General features: G+C 37.2%; 1 protein-coding gene across 5 annotated transcripts in view; it reads right to left on the reverse strand.

The window, feature by feature from the left end:
* The window catches only part of LOC734210 (nuclear factor 1 C-type), an 82,021-nt gene that overhangs the window by 13,298 nt on the left and 45,951 nt on the right, over positions 1–22,772 (reverse strand). For all 5 annotated transcript variants that reach the window (XR_005964952.1, XM_041579873.1, XM_041579872.1 and 2 more), the window contains exons 3-7: positions 14,843–14,914; positions 14,540–14,614; positions 10,634–10,757; positions 8,332–8,456; positions 1,786–1,914 (exon numbers count right to left, since the gene is read on the reverse strand). Coding sequence is in view for 4 of the 5 variants with exons in the window: in XM_041579873.1 (XP_041435807.1) it covers positions 1,786–1,914; positions 8,332–8,456; positions 10,634–10,757; positions 14,540–14,614; positions 14,843–14,914 (525 nt within the window). In the remaining variant the exon portion in view is untranslated. The remainder of the gene's footprint in view (positions 1–1,785; positions 1,915–8,331; positions 8,457–10,633; positions 10,758–14,539; positions 14,615–14,842; positions 14,915–22,772) is intronic.

The following is a 22,772-nucleotide window of genomic DNA, read 5'->3' on the forward strand; positions in this document are numbered from 1 at the left end:
ACAAAATTATATCATTATATTACAAATTCCATTCTGTAAAATTCAACAAGCAATCTGTCTCACAAATGTATAACATCCATGCAACAAATGCAGTTATGTGTAACGTTGGACAGAATATATAATGGTGTAACTAACCAGTGCATGCCAAGCTAAATTTTAATGACAAAATAATTGCTTGTGACAGAAAGCAATACTTTATAGCAAAGAATTTGTTCTACCAACAAAATGAAAACTCAGTTTCACAAAAAAGATAAAATATAAATTCTGTGAAAGAAAAACTGTAAGTCACATTACGGAACCACAAAGTTATTGCTTTTCTTTACATTTTTACCTACAAAATCTCTAGAAACATTTTCAAGTTTTGAGCCAAAGATCAGCAGTTCAGCATTATATTTCTCTGTCATTTGTAAGAACTTCCAATTAAGATCCTGTAAGGTTTATCAGCAGCCCGTTAAGGAAATGTTTGTTTGCTCATGTTTATTGCTATGCAGCAGGTCAGATAGTTTGCTGTGCTTTAGGGACGATGCAGTCATGTGGGGCAGAGCTGGCAACTTTTCATCTTGTTTATTATAGGGCAATACGCTTTGTTCTTTTAGGTTCAGTAATTGTTTCACAGAATGAATATTTTACCAGTTTTGTGAAACTGAGATTATATTTTGTTGATAGAATGAATCGTGCTATAAAATCATGCTTTCTGTCACATGTATCTCTTTTGTTATTAAAATCTAGCTTGGCATGCACTAGTTAGTTACAACATTATATGTTTTGTCCATTTTTTTTTACATAATTCATTCGGTAAGTAACTTTACACATAACTGTATGTGTCAGATGGATGTTATACATTTGTGAGACAGATTGCTTGTAAAAATTTACGGAATGGAGTTTGTAATACAGTATAACGATATCTCTTTGTGCACGATATGATTTTGTATTCATTCTTTAATAGAAATAGTTTTTTTGTATACGTTTTATCTGTGTATATGGTCACAAATACTTATGTAACCTGAGAGACTTTAATTCTGTATACTAGGGATTTCTCTGTATACAGAATGTATTTGGGACAATAGGCACCCCTAGGGTCCTGCTTCTACACAATTTACACACAGAAGCGGGGATAGTATGCCTCTGCAGATCATTGATCATTTTCTATGGTCAAGGTGTAGTTGATGTAAGTCACTAATTCCAGAATAGTTAAAATATCCCAAATATTTTCACTACATTTTCATGTGAGTATTCCGTTACATAAACTTCACATGAGATAGCATTCATCTTTGATCCAAACATTACAGTCTTCAACAGTGACATTTTGGTATATTTGGTGTTACCCGCCATGTTTCATTTAAGAATTGTTTAGAAATCTGCTACGCCCATGGAGATGCTCATTCTATATATGGATAGCACTGAATCTTGAATGCTGAAGCTGTTTTTTTTCACAATAGAGAGGTCATTAACAAAGTGCAGTGTAGGGTGCAAAGTGTAAAACATGGTGCAAACCTGTGCCCCACAAATACACCTCTTCCTGTATTCAGAAGCAATGTATTCATTAAAGAATAACATAATTAACCCTGTTTATACTGAATACACATATTTTGCTATTGACAGAAATTCGAACGTTAATATGAACAAGGTATTGTTTAATTTCATACAAAAACTTTTCAAAGTGATTTATCATTTCAAAATGATCTATTATTTTAATATAAATGAGAATATATACAGTTATTAATGATAGACTTTTGAACCCTACTGTATGTTTCTCTAAGATCCACTCTATACATATACACTTACCACTGTGAACAGCAATAACTGGCCTGTGGTGCTGAGTAAAGCTACTAATTCTTGGTGAAATGTCCTGAGGAGATGGACTGTGAAATGGTGATTTGTCCAATTCAGATTTCTTCACAGTGGGAGACATTCCTGCCAGTCAAGGAAAAAAATACATATTATAAGAGAGAGAGAACAGACAATAAATTGTTTAAGAACATGCTGTATTTTAATTTTACACAGTTTTAAACGGACACATTCTTCACTGATAATTTTCTATATATATATTATAGATATTATACATATATACTGTAGGTAGAGTAACTGCTAGTTGATCCAAAGGAAGGAGAAGACTTGATTTAAATCCTCTCATGTGTGCTACAGAAGGGGAAAATTCCTAAATTATGACAACTGGACGGGTTGCTGGATCAAATGCTTCTAAGAGCTTTTCAGTAACCCAGTATTTTGTCACTTGCTAAATACCATCCAACCCCTTCTTGTAATGTATTGGGCAGTAGGCCTGTAACATTAGTTGATAAGGAACCCCAGGAGACTGCTGGTAAGTACCTTTCGGGGGAACAAGGTCACCCCTGACGATACTGGTTTTCACTGCCCCCATTTTGATTAAACTCCCTTAGATAGGGTTAGATGTTTTATATGAATGGCCGCCGGCTACAGAGAGACACATGTCCAAACCATGTGTATGATTACAGACAATAAATGTGATCTTTGCAATCTTATGTAGAAGACAAGGCCCATGCCTTTCTTAATTAATTATCATTTTAATCATTTTGTCCAGTTTGCATGATGCACGTAAGATTTGGAGAAAGGTGGAAGCCAAAAAGAGCAGGGAGCTGGTAAAAAAAACCATTCACAGCGCTTCAGAGAACAAAATCAGTTCAATAGAACTATTTCTTTAAACTTACTGCTATTCTGACATATTCCACAAGGTGGCACATGAACATGAGTTAAGAAAAATTTGTCAGCAGAACATTTGTCAGCAGAACATTCAGCAGATTTTAACCTGTGCAATTCTGAAAATAAAACTTAAATATAAGGGGTAATTTAAAATGCCCCACACACTGTGCAAAGTGCAAAAAAGGATGCAACTGTCCATATTTTTTGCACTTTGCACACTGCATAAGGCATATAAAAATGGTTGCAGGCCTCTATAACATAGGCCAGGACTGCTGCATACACTGTGTTTTGGACAGCATGTGAGAGCATTGATATAGAATACTCTGCTATTAAGTTTGAATGTTTATCCATAAAGCACTGGGTTTCAGATCCAAGACATTTGACAACACTTGCATATACAAGCATAAAGTGAAACCCAACTTAATAGATGTTTTTGGGGCAGATAGGGTACAGTACAGCATGGTGCCTCCAAACATTAAAAAATTAAACATTTAAACCTGTCAAGGCCTCTTTCAGCTTAAGGCTGATTGTACACAAGGGCACTTGTTGCCTGTGGGAAATCGCACTATTAGTAGTCGACAGATCGCCCATAAATACCTTTGCATTCATGTAAGTGAGAATCTTCACCAGTAAAACATATGAACCCTAAGGTCAGGAGATTTTTGGCACACAAGTAGGGGTAGATTTTTCACGGGTCACGTGTCAAATATGCTCATGTCATGTGCCATCACCCCAATAATGCAAACCACTATGTTTTTTAAGGGGAAAATGGAAAACAACAAACCCAGAGGCAAAATTATGGTATACTGTCTATTTTTTGGGTCATTGCAGCCCTAGATCTCCCCAACTTGGCACCCTCCACGTACAGCACTGGCTGGTTTCATGCTGCATTGGGGCTCCCTATTCCACTGCAATTTGCTGTTAGACAGTTGTATAATGACAGCTATGTAGAAAATGCTGTGTATACTTTACTTTACTTTAAACAGTAATAAAGTGTGCAGATTTGTGAAAATAAAGTATTGTTAAGAATTTGGAGGTGGACGTTACAGTGTGTGGGGCAGATGAGAAAATTCCACTGCCCTCTAGGAGCAATGAAACAAGATTCAGATCTAACCACAGGCTGAACAAACACATTAACTGAGGAGAAAGAGGGAGGGGAGTTATAGAGGAGGGGGCTGGGGTGTCATAACCTTGCTGGGTCATCTCAGGACAGCGATCTATAATATACTAAGCAATTCACAGTCAGAGAGGGGAGGAAAGAAATTATTTGCTACTGGCATATTTCAAACTTCCTTCTTCCTTATTATATATAGTGTTAGTTATCTGCTAATGCAGAGCAGCCATCTCCTTGAGGTTTTGATGATCTTCAGATACATTTATGATAAAATATTTCAGTTTCTTAGCTCCTGCTTTAATGGACAGCCCCTAATGCTGATATATCTATATTCTTGCCCTATGATATTGCAAGTCGTTTTTTGCAATACAGGTATAGGATCTGTTATCCGGAAAGCTCCGAATTACAGAAAGGCTGCCTCCCATCGACTCCATTATAATCAAATTATGCAAATTTTTAAAAATGATTTCCTTTTTCTCTTTAATAATAAAACAGAACCTTGTACATGATCTAAACTAAGACACAATTGATTAATTAATTAAAGAAGCAAAACCAGTTTATTAGGTTTATTTAATGTTTACATGATTTTCTAGTACAGGTAGTTTAGGTATTACAGAAAGATTCATTAATCGGAAAACCCCAGGCCCTGAGCATTCTGGATAACAGGTCCCATAACTGCAAACTGCCCACACTACTCTATTTGCCCTACTTTGACAGCACTGTATTCCATGGTGATGCCACACTGCACACCCAATAGTAATGTGGTAGAGCAACTCCCTTGCAACTTATATTATAATAATATATATATTATTCATTTGTTTTCCAGCATTTGGTCACTCTGATACACATATATGTCAATCTACTTTAAAAGAAAAAGAGAATGGATAAATCCAGAGGAAGATGAGCCTGACAGGCCCTTAAAGAGAAGGTAGTATTAAGATGTTATTAACAAAAAACTGAAACCATTTTGACAGTATATGTGTGTTGCAGGTTTGTTAATGCTAGAGGGGAAATTTATGAGCAGGAACGCAGTGTGCAAAGTGCAAATATTGGGTGTAAACGCCCTTTGTCCATTGCCTTCCAACTTGGAAAAACTGTTGACAGTCTCTGCCCAAAGTTTTGGAGCACAGAGACCTGCAGCTATGGTGATGACTACAGTGCTGACTGATTTTGGTAAACTTGTACTAATGAGGGGCAGGTGGGGGAGAGACACATTGGCATTCTTCAGATGTACAAGCCAGCACGAGTGGCGCTAGACGCATGCCACAATGTTTTATCCGGTTCAAGGTGCAGAGCACAGCCATGCCTCTAAATGAAGTGCTTCGTGAATGAGCACTAAGGCATCCTTTCTCGTGCTCCTCCCCAGTAAATGACTCCTAATGAATTGCGTTGAACTACTGTGAAAACAAATCAAAACATAATGGTATCCATGTAGTTTTCTTAAAAGCAAGATGTACAGTACCCCATTCACCAAACTATGCACACCTATCAATTTTTTGCATGAATTTTTACTCTGCTCCTTTCTTTCGTCTTCATATCTGCATTCATTAGAGCAAGGGGCCAAATTCAAAAATATGAGAAAACAATATTTTATAGTTTATCACGTGAAAATGTACCATAAGGGCAAGATTAAATCTGAAGAGAAAAAAGCGTTTTCAATAATTTAATTTCAGAGTTTTTTCCCACTCATAGATTTGTGATAAACTAAAATCTGAAAATGAATTTGTCGATAAACTTTTCTCATTAAATTAAATCTTGCCCATTGTCTCATATTTCTTTCCTTCTCTTCCTTTTTTTCCAATTTTTCTTATTCCTTTTCTCTTTTTTTGTGATGCTCCTGCCTACACACTTCTCCTCTGGCCTTTATCCTGTTTTCTTTCCTTTACTTTTGCCAGCCATTACTCTTCTGCTCTTTTGAATAACTTCTCATTCTATTTTGTATTCTTTCCCTTTCCTTCTGCTCTTAACATCACCTCTCCTTTAGGTTTTTCTTTCTCCTCATATCTCTCAATTTCCTTCTAGTTCTACTTTTGCTTTCTCTTTTCACTTTCTGTCTCCGCTCTTTGATGCCTTGCTCATTTCATCTCTCAGGACATGGTTTTAAGATATTTATGATGCTGCAGTAGGAAGTTAGACAAAGATGTGCAGTATATGGGCTCTATTGCAAAGACATTTTATACAGAGCCAAATAAACATTTGCTTTCTAAACATAGATCAGTTGGTTTTCATGTACTGGGTCCAATTTGATCTGTTTATTAATAACATAGAGTAGGTCATTGAAAGCAATGTATCTGTCTACTAATGACACAAAACTATGCAGAAAAATTAAAAACATCCTGGATGTATCATGCTTGCAGGTCAGTCTTGACTAACTGGCAGTCTGAGCAAATGACAGTCATTGCAGACAAAAGTAAAGTTATGCACTTGAGATTCAAAACTATGCAAGCCATTTATACAATTAACAGTCTAAAGGTGGCCATACACGGATAGATCCGCTCGTTTGGCGATGTCGCCAAACGAGCGGATCTCCCTCCGATATGCCCACCTTGAGGTGGGCAATATCGGGCTGATCCGATCGTGGGCCCTAGGGCCCAACGATCGGATCCTAGCGTTCGCCAAACGGGCGGTCGGATCGCGGGACCACATCAACGAACAGATGCGGCCGCGATCCGACGGGATTTTTAACCCCATCCGATCGAGATCTGGCCAACTTTCGGCCAGATCTCGATCGGGGAAGCCCGTCGGGGGCCCCCATACACGGGCCAATAAGCTGCCGACTTGGTCTGTCGGCAGCTTTTATCGGCCCGTGTATGGCCACCTTAAGGCAGACAATTCCTTAATGTAAAATGACTTAGGAGCACATGTGTATAATAGACTTGACTGCAGCAAGAAATCCCAGTCAAAACAATGAGAAACAGCAAAATCTTTGAGGAGAGGATTAAAACGATCAAACAGAAAGTAGTCAGCTCAACAATACTTCAATTCTCAACATAGTGCAGGTTCCCCAATGGCCACTTTCCACTGGCATATACTGTACACAGAATTCGAAGATGGAACAGCAACACTCGTCCTTGTAATAATAAAACTAGGTCTATTGCATAATTTTATAGGGCCCAAAATTTTGCTGTAATGACATATAAAATTATGCAATAAAGGCAATTTTATTATTCCAAGGATAAGCAGTGCTGTTCCATCTTAGAATTCCAAGAATAAAACAATAACTGATACAAGAGGTAAAGAGGGTATAGCTCAAAAGAGCTTCAAACCGAAATGTGCAGATCTTTCCAGAGGACACAAAGGCATCAATTCATATAAGAGGAAAGGAGGATTCATCTTAAGGGCACACAAAGCGTATGACTCACTTCTCTCGCATGCATTTTTTATTACTGAGAAACTCTATGAAAAGACAGCACTTTTGATTTACTGAAATGATGACCAATAGCAATAGTTTCATGTATGAGCAGATACCTCACTTGCAACAATCTTCTATTTTACATGGTAGATGTCTGATACATGCTGAGAACCCTATGGTCTAAAGGGGATACACAACCAAACTGGGTTCATCTTTTTATTCCAATGTAAAAAAAAATAGTTTTATAGAATGTAGTATTCTTTATGTGCTTGCACAGCTCTTAAAAAGCAAGCAGTGCATTATGTTTGCAGGGGCTAAAGTGCAGCCATGAAAATGTGTATGTACTATATATATTTGGGGTATCTGCATGCCATATAGTTGCAACTATGTATGTTGGATATGAAACTGTCCAAAAAAAAAAACCATGACATTTATAATTTATAAGCTGTGATTTCTAAATGGGTGCAAAATACCTTGTTTTTTGCACATTTCCACTGTGCCTCTTTGCAGCACAGGTGCAGGTATTTATGATCCAGAATGGTAAAAGTGTTATAGAAAGGGTAATTCTTAAATTTTACTGGTTTACTGGTAAAACACCATCTATTAAAACATCATGCAGTGTAGTTTGGATCCATTGCTCTAATTATTCAAAGAGAGTCCAGTAAGGAATAAAACTAAAAAAAAAGTCAGTGATGAAGAATGCCTGGCCAAGTTTGGGTTGAAAAAAAGACATTAGAGGTGTTTCAGAGAGATGTGAACTCAAAATCTTTCTCTGTATCAGATATACCAGCAGATAGTTTCAAAAAAGGGTTGGATGCTAATTTAGTGATTAAAAAATATAAGGCTACCAATATTTTCCTCTTAGTACAATGTTAATGCAGAGAATGGTCCAGTTACATTTTTGAAGTCAAGAAAGAATGTTTACCTTCTGAAATGAAGAGGCTTCAGTTATTATGGGTTTTTTGTTTTGCTTTCCTCTGGTTAGAAATTAGGTAGGATTAACACTTACAAAAGGTGGGCCTGGTGGGTATATGTTTTTTCAACCTCAAGGTAACTATACAATGGCGTGAAACAAATAATGCAAAGTGATGCAAAAAATGTGCTGCAAAAAATCCTGTATTCTTTCACTGACAATTAATTATTAAGGTAGTAATCAGACAGAAAAGTGTGTTCTGTGGCCACTCACCACCTTCCACATCTTCTGTCCAATTTCGGTTGCTTCCAGTCGGTGATGAGGGTGATGTGTAGTATTCTCCCCCAGGGCTGGTATCAATGTCATCTTCCATAGAGCCAGATTTGTGCCGCTTACTCCTGTTCAGAAAAGAATGGCAATATTATGACATGTTGGCACTGATACACTTGCAATGCAGATAAATCACAAAACACTGAAATAAAACTAAGATTTTTTTTTGTATACAGGACATGAGACACAACAATTTACACCTTTAGGGTTGAAAAAAATACAACTGTCCATCAATCTCAGTTTTTGGTCTATATGCAGCTATAAACAAAAGAAGAGGGGTTGTAGGAAGTACAACTTATCAGTAGTTTGGTCCTTTAGCAGAGTTATTCTGCAGGAAAATGACCAAACTTCCATGTGGTTGTAGCACCATGTGTATATGTTTTGGTCTGCAAGTCTCTATCCTCCATCTCTCTATCGCAAGTGAAGGAGAAGTAAGCCTGTGGAACCAAGGCTGTGGTCCTGGCAATTTCCTGCAGCCTGACTTATTACATAAAACTTGCCTTATATGTACCTAGTTTTTCTTCCAGGGAACTATTCAAATCTTTGGAGGACCTGAGAAAAGTAGGAATTTAAGTGGCAAGAATATTATGCCATTTTGTAGTGAAATAAAAAAAATCAAATTTGGAACCTGGACAAACAACCCATAGGTGGTTTTAGGTAAATAGCACAAATAACAAATGTCCTTGATCTGTTTTCTATAATTTTGGGTACTAGTAGTCCATATTGCCCTCCCGTGCAATGGCACTATGTTGTAACTATCAAGAAAGTGCACAGTACCCAGCAGTGCTTTTTAACCAAAAAAACTTTATTTTGGAATTACTTCATATAAAGGCTGAATGTATGTAGTCATAGTTATTAAATAGTAATACATAATCAAGATAATTTTCTGAATGGCATTTTTGTTGCAGGCAGTATCTTGACACTTAGAACTCCAAATAGGCTACCTGTAGGTAAAGTTCTATTTTCCTTCCTCAAGCCAAATCAGTATTTAGAATTATGTCTTTTGTAGCCTTCACCATGAAACTAATTAACATACTGCAATAAAAATATGAAGTAGTGAAACACTTGTAGTACCACAAGAACCTTGAATGCATCACAGTTCTTATGAGGCTAAACCCAAGACAAATGTAATGAATAAGCTGACTCCCAGGTAGCTGAAGTTTAAATGCTCATAGAAGATTTATTTAGTGCTTGAGAAAGAGTTGGGTGAATACATAAACGTTTGCAGTATACAGTGATATGGGACTGTTTTTATGTAACATAATCCCTAGTCAAACTTCACTGGCCTTTGAACTCATGTTAATATACTATCTTCCCAGGACAACACTATCATTTGGGCAGTAATTGAAATTTTTAGTAAGATGATCCGATCCCCTTGTTCTACAGTACACAAACTGTAAATTGTTTTTACATACATTTTTCATTATCATCTTTTGCCACTTAAGATTGTCTCTGACAGAGGAATCAGTTTGTTTTTAAGTTTTGGAGAGCACTTTGCAATGCTTTGGGGATTAAACTCCAGTTTCCTACATTTTACAAACCAAGATGTCTCTTATGCCAGTGAAACTCTCATCAACATGTCTGGAAAAACCGTTCCTGGCTCAAAAGACTTTTCTTGACAAGACACAATTGTTTCCTACTATATTTTCTACAATATTGTATTGGTGACACATTCTTTTAAATTGGGTTCAACATTTATTAGTGCTTTTTCTTATTGCTAGAATCATCAACCCTGCCAACATCTGTCTGCAACCTCCAGCAGATATACACATCCAAAATGTCTTTTATGTATTTTTTGTTAAGATTGAAATCTCTGATGTTTATTATAGTTTCCACATAACCATATAAAATGTGTCAAGATATTTCCTTGTTAACAAGTTGGAACAGAATGAACAGAAATAACACAAGTTCAGCTGTCTATGCATTGGAAGATACACTTGTCTTTGCTTAATACAGTTAATCTTGTGGTGGCTCAAACTGGGTTGGTTGAACTTAAGGACCCTAGGTTATATGGCAGGCCCATCCAGACCAATTATCCACGTACCTTAAAATTGAACTTAAACCTTAAAAGTCTTAAGTGGTCCATGGCCAACATGATTTTCCAGCTTGTCTTGGAAGGTAGGCTACTGAGATTTTTAGAAGTGCTTGAATGAGCTGCCAAAATCTACCAATGTAAGACCAGCTAAACACACTATTGGGTAAACACACTCAAGGGGCCTTATAATAACAATTTAATGTAACATACCCACTAGATGATGTACTGGGGAGTGTCCTCCTCATCCCAGTGCCTGTGGGGTTTAAATCATATGCCAGGTGTCCCTGTAGCTCTCCCAGAGAGAAATTTGGGCCTGTGCCGGACACAACTGGGGCTAGAATGAGATAAAAAGGTAAAATTAGAAGTGCAGTGAAAAGTATCATGCAGATTAGATCCATTTGATCTCAGTGTTGTGCATCTGCAATGTAATTATTTTGGATATGACATGTAAAAGCATTAAAGAAGGCTCCACTGTTTTTTTAAATTATCTTTAAAGCATCAGTCAACTGAAGGAATGTAATTGACAGAAGTAGCAAAATACTGTAGCAGTATATGAGTAGTTAAAACATGAAGGGTGTTAGGGGATTTCTGAGAAAATGAACACCATAGATTATTCATTTTCCTCTGTAGGTGACTCAGAGCGGTGTATCAGTAATGCACATACTCCAATGGTATCGCTACGGAGCGCCGATCAAAGCAGTCACGGAGTCAGGCGTTTCAATATCAAATTATTGGCTTTATTAAGCGCATTAAAAGTACAGTGGAGGGGGATTACAACTAACGCGTTTCGTGTCAGCAAGCCTGACACTTCATCAGAGTCAGTATCAGTAATGCAAACAACTATCATTCAGTTTCAGGGCTTAACTGAAGACCCACAAGTCCTTAGAAATGTCAATTCACTTTTATTCAGGATAATACTTTTATTTTCTCTTCTTCTGGTATTTTTCCAGTGGGCTGCAGTAGGGCTTATAATTTTCAAATGCTTAAAAAGTATTTATAATCTAAGTAGAATCATTTTTTATAATAGTAGCAATTATAAGTAGAAAAAGCATAGCTTTAAAAGGCAACAACTTACATGTTTTAAAAAGTAAATCAAAAGGCTTGATACAAGGCAATTAATGTTTAGTGAATAGATCAGCTGGTTGGTTTTGGTAAAAGTATACATGAATTGATGATTGCGTGAAGAGCCTACTCTGTTATATTCTTTTTTTAACACTGGGCAAATCAAACCAAGATCAACCTGAGATCTGCTTTCATTTTTCTATCTGCAATAACCTAATAAATCTGACAAACTTCAATTAATTAATGTCCAGACAATGTTGGTTTTCTGAAATACATAATTCTGGAGTCATAGTATGTACTTTTTCTTTTAAAAGTGTTATATTCAATAGATCCAAACTGATCACTACTTCTTTACACTATTAATGCTACATGAGTCTTTTAAATTGCCACAACACTCTCATAAAACCACATCCCAGTCATCAAAAAGAAAAATGCACTGTTGCAGAAGCAATCAAAAAAAAATCCTTATGTCAAAGACAAACATGAAGGTTTTTCGACTGAAAGGGAATGTGCTTCAGTATGGAACAGGAGAAGAAGCTGGGGAGACATACATCCTTTCAAACACTTATTTAACTATAATTTCCCAAAACCAGTGCCTGAGTCAACCTGAAGGTTTGAGTGCAGCTTGACACTGAACCCTTGACAGAGCATCAACACTTCCTTGTGAAGTCCAAGATTAATGAAGATCAATGCAGCCAATTCAGAATGTCTCCGAACATTCTTTATGAGTGCGGCAAATCCAAGCAGAGCACTTGTCAGGAACCCACAAGACTTTTAAAGGAAAAAGCCACTGAATTCTAGACTCTATTATCTAAAAATTGAAAAATAAATGCTCAGTGGTCATTCACAAGGTAAGAAGACCTTAGGGGTAATTTATACAACCCAGGTATGCAAGTGCTGGAATGCTTGGGCATATTTTGCTTCACCAGTGGAGCTTACAATCTTAGGTCCCAATTTGATCTGGCCTTATCCTGCCAGCATGAACACGCACAGTGGGCTATAGAGGGCTTCTTTTCCTTAATTTTATAATCACATACTGTATATCACAGACCCCAAAAATAAGACATCATTAATACCAGACACTCAGACACTAGTCTGTCAGAGTTTTTGCCTATGAGGATCTTCCAGTAAAAGTAGAAGGAATTTACTATTCCCCCTTCAAAAATAATAGTCTCTCTTCTTCCTCAACTTGTTTCCCAAACAAAAAATGTATCAATTAAATGTTTCAGTTTAGAACAGTTAAAGAGTCAGCGACCCCCCCCGAGCTGTTTTAGAATGAATCACAAAATTCATTCTAAAAAAATAATAGTCTCTCTTCTTCCTCAACTTGTTTCCCAAACAAAAAATGTATCAATTAAATGTTTCAGTTTAGAACAGTTAAAGAGTCAGCGACCCCCCCCGAGCTGTTTTAGAATGAATCACAAAATACTAAATATTTGGAAAAAGTAAACTGGAAATAGTGTTTGAAGGTGAACAACCCCTTTTAAAGACTTCGTTTCTTGTAGTATATGTACCTCTTATAAAGCTTTTCTCACCTTGCCATTAAACTTTACTGTTGATCTACCACCTTCCTATGACGACACAATAATTGAAAAAATTACTAAAGCAAAACCTTTTTTCCTATTACTCATACCTTGTTGCTGTACAAACCTTCCTTCAACACATCTACCAAATTGTAACTAACAAAGGGGTCTAGATACAAGGTTAGGCAATTGCTTTGCAAATTGCTAGGTTCAGCCTTTAGTTCTCTTCTGAACACCACCTTGATGCAAGTACACTGCTGAATGAGTACATCTAGCTTTGGAACAATTTTAAAAAAATTCAGTCTTTCAGGATGACTGATCTGAACTTCTCCCATGGATGGAATTTGATCATAATACTTCTTCTGTTTCCCCTGGATAGTCATCATTCATTTGTGGGCAGCACTCTAAAGCTTCCTTGAGACCAAAGAGTTTTGTGAACAAGAAGTGCAAACCTTTCCTTTAAAGACTATCTACTAGAAACATCCACATCAGAGCTCCCTCTACCAAATGTAATGATTCTCTCCCTATCTTTGACATCATCAAGCATGCCATCTGAATTCAGCTTCCATCAGAAATGCACATCCTTTATGTTTTTGTGTATCTTTTGTTCAACCTGCAGTATCTAACAAGTTATCTTCTTTACCATTTGCTCTTGTTAGTGCATCCAAATGCATTAAAGTCAATGGCCATTTTTTGTCCAAATGCATTAAAGTCAATGGGTGTTTTTTTTTGTCACAGCGTTTTTTTTGTTGCAGCAACTTTTTTGCCACAGTTTCATGAAAAAATTCACAGAATGCGAAATGCGGAATTTTGCCGCGAATCCATGGCTGGGAAAAAATGTGCCCATCACTAACTGAAACCTTTGCATACATCACTATTGGGCTTTGACCTGTTCCTTTCTATGAAGTTTATTCTTTGGTCCTGCTTTTCTGGTCCAGAATTCTAGTGCCCTGACACATGCTGATTTTATAACTAGCTTCTTTAATGTCTCTCTCACCTTTAAATCAACAGGGCTGGGTAAGGGAACAGACCTACTTCTCTTAGCCTGAATTTTTTTGTGCCCTGTTGACCTGCACTGAAAAATGTATCTTCTGCTTACACGCATATACAGTACAAAGAGCAGAGTAGAGGCATTTTGGGGCAGGTAATAAACAGAGCTGGGAAGAGGATAAACAGATCTATATGATAAACCAGTTACATACAACACATTGCTGCATGTTGGCATCAAAGCCAGCGCTCTGTGTACCCTCAGCCTAAGAACAAAAACCATTGTAATTTAACCTGTGCATTTAGCCCGATTGTATTTCAACTTGAATGGTTGCCTCTATGGCTACACAGCAGCTTATTCATATAAATTATAGTCATTTTTCTGAAGCAAATACACCAGGGAAACAGTACACTATGTTTTTATTAATTTAAAACACTTTCTTTTTTGATGTAACTGTTCCTTTAAGATTAACTTAAATGTCACAAGCGTGTAAAAGGCTATGGCTCTTTGGGTCTGTCATTACAAAACAACAAACATACTCACTTCTAGACACTTGAATTAATTCTGTGACGCTGAAAACTCCAGAAGTGACGAAGCTTTCCTGGAAATCTGTAATATCTGCAGAGAGAAACAAATGTCACAAGAATAAAAAAAATAAATATGAGATACCAGGGTTCCTGTACAATATTTCCCACACTCCCAGATGATGTTAATGTTATGTTGGCATATCATACTTTTAGTATTGGCATATTGAGCATAAGTTGTTACAGCCAACTTTGAACCCTTCTTTGCCAAAATATGCATTTCCCTTAAATTCATACAAAGACAGCACACCTCACAGCTCACCCAAATTTATAGGCTTAGTGTCCTCCATATCTGAGCCAATAGTCGTGCGAGGGCTGCTATTCTGTTCCGAGTCTGAAACACAGAGAAAGCAAATATGTGAAACAAAATGGTGTAATGAAAGTATGCTCAATGACATTTTGCAAAACATTTCTAATGTTGGATTCATGCTTCGCTCTTGGCTCAGCCACACCTTATGTGTCATATTTGAATGCACTGCCTGAGCTCTGCACTTCACTGCAGATTAAAACCCTTGAATGACAAGCAAATTAGGGTGTGGAAGAAGGTATATCTACATTGTCTCCTCACCTGCCACTCATGACTACAGCACTGCCGATTGCAGTTTGGGCATTCACAGCAGGACACAGTGTTTTTTTGCACTGTGCGCCCTGCCCAGACATAGTAAATCTCAAAAATGTTGTCAAACGTTTACTCTCATACGTTCCAAGCATTCTTAAAGGGGTGCACAGAAAGAAATTGTCAGCTCTCAGTCTAACTCACGCTGTGGCGTTGACCAGCTGCCGTAGACACCATTGTCCCAGCACTTGGTCTAACCCACATTCTGGAGTTGACCAGCTGCCAAAAACGATAAAAAGCCAATATATGTACACAAAGAGAAAATTTGCCAGCGCACACTTCGCCTTTAAAAAATAATTACAAACAATGAGGTGTTAGTACCACACTTTGGCCAAAATATGTAATCTCACGTGCCACGTCAAGGCCCCTCATTGTACATGAGCCCTACAATGTTTGTGAGCATTATAAGTTTGTAGTGAATTTAAAATCAAGTCCCCCAGCAACCACTGTGACGCGCTGGGAGATTGTCTCAGTCCCTTACCTCCCGGCACATCTTTCCCCGCCTGTTGGTGCGCAGTTGCGCACTTCTGATTATGTCATGCGTCCCGTCAGACGAAAATGACATATTTTTGCCATCGCTTGACGCCCAGCGTCATGACTTCGTTTTTTGGCGTGGGATTTTAAATTTTGGCGACAAATCCTCTTTAAAAATTCCTGTCTTCAATGTAACAGTGCTCAAGCTGGCTTCTGTTTACAGACCCTGCTGAAGCGTGTTTTTGTTACTCTGGTTTTTGACTCCTGCCTGGTTTTTGTCTTTGAATCCTGCTGCCTGCCTTGACCCGTTTGCCTGTTTGACTATGTTTTTGCCTAATCAATGGTACCTCATTTCGGACTTGTCTCTAGCAAAACGCACTTATCTCCCTTTGGTTCCGCAGCAGAAAGCCCGGAGCCCCAAAAGGGCATTGGTGAACACCGGAATCCACAGGGATACCCCTTGTGCGCCTGAGTGTACCCACTGTCTCCTAAAGGTTCCTGTTTGATGAGTATGTTACACAGTGTGACTGAGTAGTAAAACCATTGTGCTTTTACCCTTAGCTCAGGAGCTCTAGTGGGAAAAGTGGGAGCTTTTAAGCCCCAGCCAACAAGCATACACCTGTGAATAAAAATCAAGTCCCCCAGTAAACATGTGACTGAGTAATAAGACCATGGTGCACTTCCCCTTAACTCAGGGGCTATAGAGAAAGAGCAAAGATCTTTTTAGCCCCAGCCAATTAACATACATCTATAAGTGATTCCCTGTTTTAAAAGGCGTGGTTCAGCTTTCGGTTAACTTTTAGTATGTTATAGAAGGCTAATTCTAAGCAACTTTTTAACTGGTCTTCAACTGGTCTTCGTGTTTTCTTTTTTTAAAGTTTTTGAATTATTTGTTTGTTTGTTTTTCTTTTTTTTCCCTTCTTCTGGCTCTTTCCAGCTTTAAAATAGGGCCAATGAACCCATCTAAATAAATGGTCAGTAAGGCTACAAATGTATTGTTATTGCTAAATGGTATTACTCATCTTTTATTTAGGCCATCTCTTATTCATATTCCAGTCTCTTATTCAAATCAATGTATAGTTGCTTGGGTAATCTGTACCCTAGCAACCAGATTGCTGAAATTGCAGACTGGAGAGCTGCTGAATAAGCTAAATAACTAATAAAACACAAATAATAAAACAAATGTAAATTGTCTCAGAATATCACTCTCTACATCATACTAAAAGTTAATTTAAAGGTGAACAACCCCTTTAAGCCAACGTATTATCTTTCATAAATAGGTCTTCCTATTGATTAAAGAAACAGTTTTGTTGCTTTCAATACTACCTCTAAACTGTTTCACTCCAATCAGGACACTAACGTAATGTATTTTGTATGTTTTTAGCATATGTTTGGGGTTTACATTCAACTATGTCAAAATATGTCCTGGGAGATGAAATGGCTTCTAATTAAACCAGTAAAAGCTCAGGTAGCTGCGCTAATCAATTAAATTTATTAGACTGACCTCGGTTGGCACTGGCAGGGTCAGATCTGGCACCCCTTGAGCCGGATCTGCTGTGTGCAGTGCATGGTCTTTTAGCCTGCTGTTCCCCAGTTGGTGCCACATTACAACTCCCAGCATTCCATCTGTGACAGCCAAGGTCTTGGTAGGTTCATGGTAATCATCCTGACCTTGCCAGTGTCAACTGAGTTCAGTCTAATAAACTAACTATTCTGATTACCTGAGCAATCACACTGAGCCTGACTGGGATATCCTTCCACATGTGACTCCTCCTCACAAAAGGTAATCAGGACACACGCTTATTGATTAGCACATCTACCTGAGATTTTATTTTTTGATACGTGGACAAGTGGGTCCACAAATACACAGTTTCCAGAGGAAATTGGAGTGCAGGGTTTCATTTTACCTATTCTACTTTAATTAAACCAAACCTAGTCTTCTTTTTTAATATACTTAACAAATACAAAAAAAGTTTTAACTAGTTCACTAGTTATGTTATAGAACGTAACAACCTTTTCATTTGGCCTTCATTGCTTTTTTTCTAAATTTAATTTCTGCTTTATTCCACCTTTCAAATAAGGGTTACTGACCTAGGCAGCCTCTCTGAGCATTCAGTACAGTAGACCATTGTCTTCTTTTAAATCATCTCCAAATGCTTGGTATCAGCAGTTCTGCTTTATTATGGTTGGTACCCTATCTCTCCATGTGCACCTTCAGTGTAACAGTTTCTGATAATACCTCTCCACTTGTTGATCTCTCTGTTGGGGTGACCCAAGGGTCTGTCCTAGTGCCTCTTCTCTTCTCTCTTTACATTCTCTCTGTTGGTGACACACAAAATCCTTTGGGTTCTCCTATCACCTTTTTGCAGATGACACACAGATCTTCCTTTCCTGCCCTGATCTAAACCCTGATGTTCAGGCAAAACTCACGCAATGCCTTACTGCCGCTGCTCACCACATTAAGTTTAACATGTCCAAGACTAACCTGCTTATCTTCCCACCAAAATCTTCTCCCCTCCCTCTGTTTAACATTACAGTTGAAAATGTCCAATGCAGGTGTCTGGGTGTCACTTTAGCCCCATCCCTCACATTCTCAGCCCATATCACATCCCTCAAAAGAAACATTGCACACTTATACTCCACCCCCTTTTTGTTTCTGTTTTCTGTCCTCTTCTTCCTAATATATTGTAAACTCTTGGGTCAGGGGCTTCATCCAAACTGTGTATTAAAAGCAATTAGCTTATTAATTATTTGTGATTTATCTATTGTTACTGTATAACTTAATTATTTAGTTTTAATTAAAGCACTGTGCACAATTGTGGTGCTATATAAATAAATATCTATATAAAATAATATTTGTCTGTGAGACTATTTATTGTTACTTTTATTAGCTATCTTTCTGTTCAGGCCCAATCATATACATATTTCAGTATCTCCCAAGCCATTACCTGGTTGCTAGTTATATAATTCTTAAACCAAAAAAAAATGAAGACCAATTGCAAATTTCCAGATTATCACTTTCTACAACATACTAAAAGATAATATAAAGATCAATGACTGGGACAGTATGCTTTCACATGACAATCTGTCCATCCAAAATGTGATATTTTAAATATATAAATATAACAGAACCACTGTTGTGCATTCCTGTTCTGTATATGTTTTGAGCATAAGCATGTATTACTTATATTGTAATTATAAATCACTGTCTAGCAGCACTGTACAGAGTATTAGGCTAAAATACTTTTATTTTAAAGGGGTTGTTCACCTTTCAAACACTTTTTTCAGTTCAGTTGTTCTCAAATAGTTTTTTCCATTGCTTTACATGTTGCATTTTTCCAAAATTAAATTTTAATATTCCTGGCTGGTGTTTCAGTCTGGTTTCAGGGTAGGACTCCACGAGCAAGCTGCGTCAGTCGTGTCATATCGGATCAACGCTGCAAAATCATGCGACAATTCTATACCTTATTTTTGTTGCATGTGGTTTTGTCGCAGCGTGGCGGAATGAGCCGAAATGCTCGTGGAGTCCTACCCTCAGTCTGAGGTGCAGATTCTGAACTGTTACTATTTGCTACATTTAGTTGATACATTTCTCAGCTGCATCTGTGGAATATTAGCAACAGCTGCCTTTAATGAAACTCAGGGATTCTGCTCAGCACGGCTAAGAAATGTATCAGTTTAGAGTCAGTGGCTCCCGCTCACAGAGCTGGACAGAGAGGTGGAAGTAGGGGGCAATGACAGGAGCCAGCATAGGGGCACCCAGTTTGTAAATCTGGGCCTGTGGCAGTTAGCTGAGATTTATTTGAATTAACATGTCTATCTCTACCATACAAAAAATATAAAATATAAATAATATAAAAATAACTCCTTACATGATAAAATTCTTAAAGGCACTTATTACTTACTTATTGCTGCTAATTATATAACACATATAACAGTGTAGCTGCCTTTTCAGCTTTACTTTTTTTTACACAAAAACTATATTCAGTACTATCTTTTTAAATACATACTGAGTCTATGAAAATAGTCCACAATTTTTATGGTTAAAGTGCTCCAAGTGTGTTTCGTATCAATGCAATTAGGAATTTAATCTGTAAACTTGACATGGGCAGGGTTGTGAACGATTAATCACTTCAAAGGACAGGGTAATATGCACAAACTAAATAAAGTACAATATCCTGCCTTTGAACCAAAGTATCTCCTAAAGCTAGCAATGCACCGAATCCAGGATTCGGCCAAGATTCTGTCTTTTTCTGCAGGATTCGGATTCAGCTTAATCCAAGTGCCTGGCCGAACTGAATACGAATCCTAAAAATAATTTAAATTTTTGTCACACAAACAAGGAAGTTAATATGTTTAAACTGCACATGTCGCTTGCAGTTATTTTTATCCCTTCCTTGCCCTGATTTGCATAAGCAAATTAGGGTTCGGATTCGGTTCAGTATTTGGGACAGATCTTTCAAAAAGCATTCGGGATTCAACCAAATCCTAAAATAGTTGGTGCATCCCTACCTAAAATCCTTTTAGTCTGTCAGTTACACTATTCTCCCTACTGGTGTTTGCAATCTGTCCTTTTAACAGTTGCTTATTATCCCTTTACTTGCTTCCCTAAGCTGCATCACTCCAACCTCTTTACTCTAAGTACATCAACATCTAGTTTCCTACCCTTTTTTGTAATCTGTCTGTTTCTATTATCATTTTGTCACTGTTTAATCTCTTGCTTTTCCACATCTAACCAATCTTTTTATTCTCACTGTCTCTATGATTTTACCTATTTTCCTTACAAATAAAATACCGGGAAACTGCCAGCTATAATTTTTGCCTTAGCTTTTTGTGCTGACATGCTCCTTCTGTCTCTACTTTGTGTGTCCCTGCCCTGGTTTTCTACCGTTGCCTCCTTTGTGCATCTGTCTATTAATATCCCCTTCCTCCATTCCTGCAGACGCTGAGCTCAGCAATTCACACTCACGATTATAGAGAATTTCACATCTGTCCTCTCTGCAGAGGATCAGTACATCTCCCACAATGCAGACCCCAGCTCCCCTCTCCCAACATCCCCAATGTGTACAATATACCTCTCCCACAGACATTAAAGTGATACTGACACTAAAAAACTAGTTTTTTTAAATATGAATGTACATTAAAAGTTACCTATAGTTCATGTTGATTGTTTTTTGCTGAGATGTTTGTTTTTGTAAGTAATTGTTAGTTGAAGTTTCTAAACCTGACTATTTTGTAAACCTGACTGTCCCATCTCAGCCTGTCAAAAGTTTCTAATGCTAACAGACTCCTGCTGCACAAATATAACAGCCCCCTCATACAGGAACATGGGGCATCAGACAGGTAATGTAAAAGCATTGTGCAAATACTTTATGGCAAAGTCTTCACTGTCTGTATCCAGCTGTAACTAGAACTCTAGATGGAATAACATTCTACAAACCGATGGCTAGTAATTGTGCTAAGAAATAGAAAATACCAAGTGCTGTCCTGGCAAACAATGAGTTTGTGTCACTAATAGAATGGCAATGCTATATTTGTGCAACAGTTACTACTTTATATATATATATATATATATATATATATATATATATATATATATATATATATATATATATATATATATATATATATATATATATATATATATATATATATATATATAGAAAAGCTGTTGTTAAATTTGTGTGGAAACCAAGATGTGGGTAATTTGTGTAATATGTTTTCTTCTTTGCCCCCCCCCCACTGGAAAAATTTCTGTGGATGCTCATAAACTCTGGTAAAGACTTAACCAGTTTGTAGTTCAGATATGATCAGCATTTACACTGGCTGTGCATAAAAACCTATTTGAGGAAATTTTAGGAGCAACATTTAGGAGCTGATGTTTAAAAATACAGAGTGACCTATAAAAAGTGCTTCATTTGTAGGGCCGAATAATATTTCTGAATATCAATTTTTATATTTTATACATATTTAATATACTGCATGTTAGAATCTGACAATCACAAAATACCATAATAGTGTCTAATCAGCAATTTATAATTCTTTTTAAATGATTCCTCCTTCACTCCCGACTTCTTTCCAAACTATGCAGAGCGGCACCCATTTCGTGTTTTCACATTATAAAAGTGTGCATGGCATAGGGACGGGGAGTGCCCTGCAGAAGCCAGAGGCTTCTTACTCACTGCCTGCTGACAAAATTAATCTTTTATTTGCCAGTAGGTATTTACGTGCACTGCAGTTACAGTTTCACAGGAAGAAAATATGTAAGTCTGGGATTCCAATTTGGAATGGACAGAACGTTTTTCAACCCAAAGTTATAATAAACAATACAATCTTTAAGGGTTGGAGTCTGCTGAACAAGTAAGTTGAATTTGGCATGCTTTTTCTTCACTCTCTGCTCTGTGCTTTTCATTAACTCTCTGAATCCTTATAGCTTCACTTCCTCTTATACTTTCAGTTTCTACCACTCCAAACTTCTGTTCAATGTACTATCAGCTCTACTGCTGCATTGCTCTCTTTCTAGCTTTCTAAATCTATATAATTTCGACAACTCTATTTCAATTTTACATTGCTGTTCTGTAAAGTTTTTTTTGCTTGAAAATTTAATAAAAAGACATGAAAAGAAAGAAAGAACAACTCCCTAGGTTGGCGTGACTCTGGGCTATTTGTTTGATTCCTTTATTGTTCATTAAATACCTAAATCAAGTAGATTTCACCTAAAGAATATTTAATCACACAAAAAACCAATATATTTATTTGAAAATTCACACACCCCGTGTCATAGACTATCAACGCTGCAATACATAATGGATGCTGCTGCCAGGCTCATACACCTTACTAACCAACCATATCTACCACACCACTCAGTCAATCCCTTAACTAGCTTCCGTTACCCAGTATGAATGTAGATTTGTTTTTCATTAAAAAATTCTTATATTTTTGGTAGAAAATATAAAAAAAACAATTGCTAAAAGGTGAATCACAACTTTAAAGTTAAAACTTTATTTTATGATAGTTCCCCTTTATGTTCTATAGTTTCAGGGCATTTCAATCTGCACAGGTGTGATAAAGCATCTGGAATGCTAAGCAGGGGAGGAGAGGA

This window comes from Xenopus laevis, chromosome 1S, assembly GCF_017654675.1.
Source record: "Xenopus laevis strain J_2021 chromosome 1S, Xenopus_laevis_v10.1, whole genome shotgun sequence".
Lineage (NCBI taxonomy): Eukaryota > Metazoa > Chordata > Amphibia > Anura > Pipidae > Xenopus > Xenopus laevis.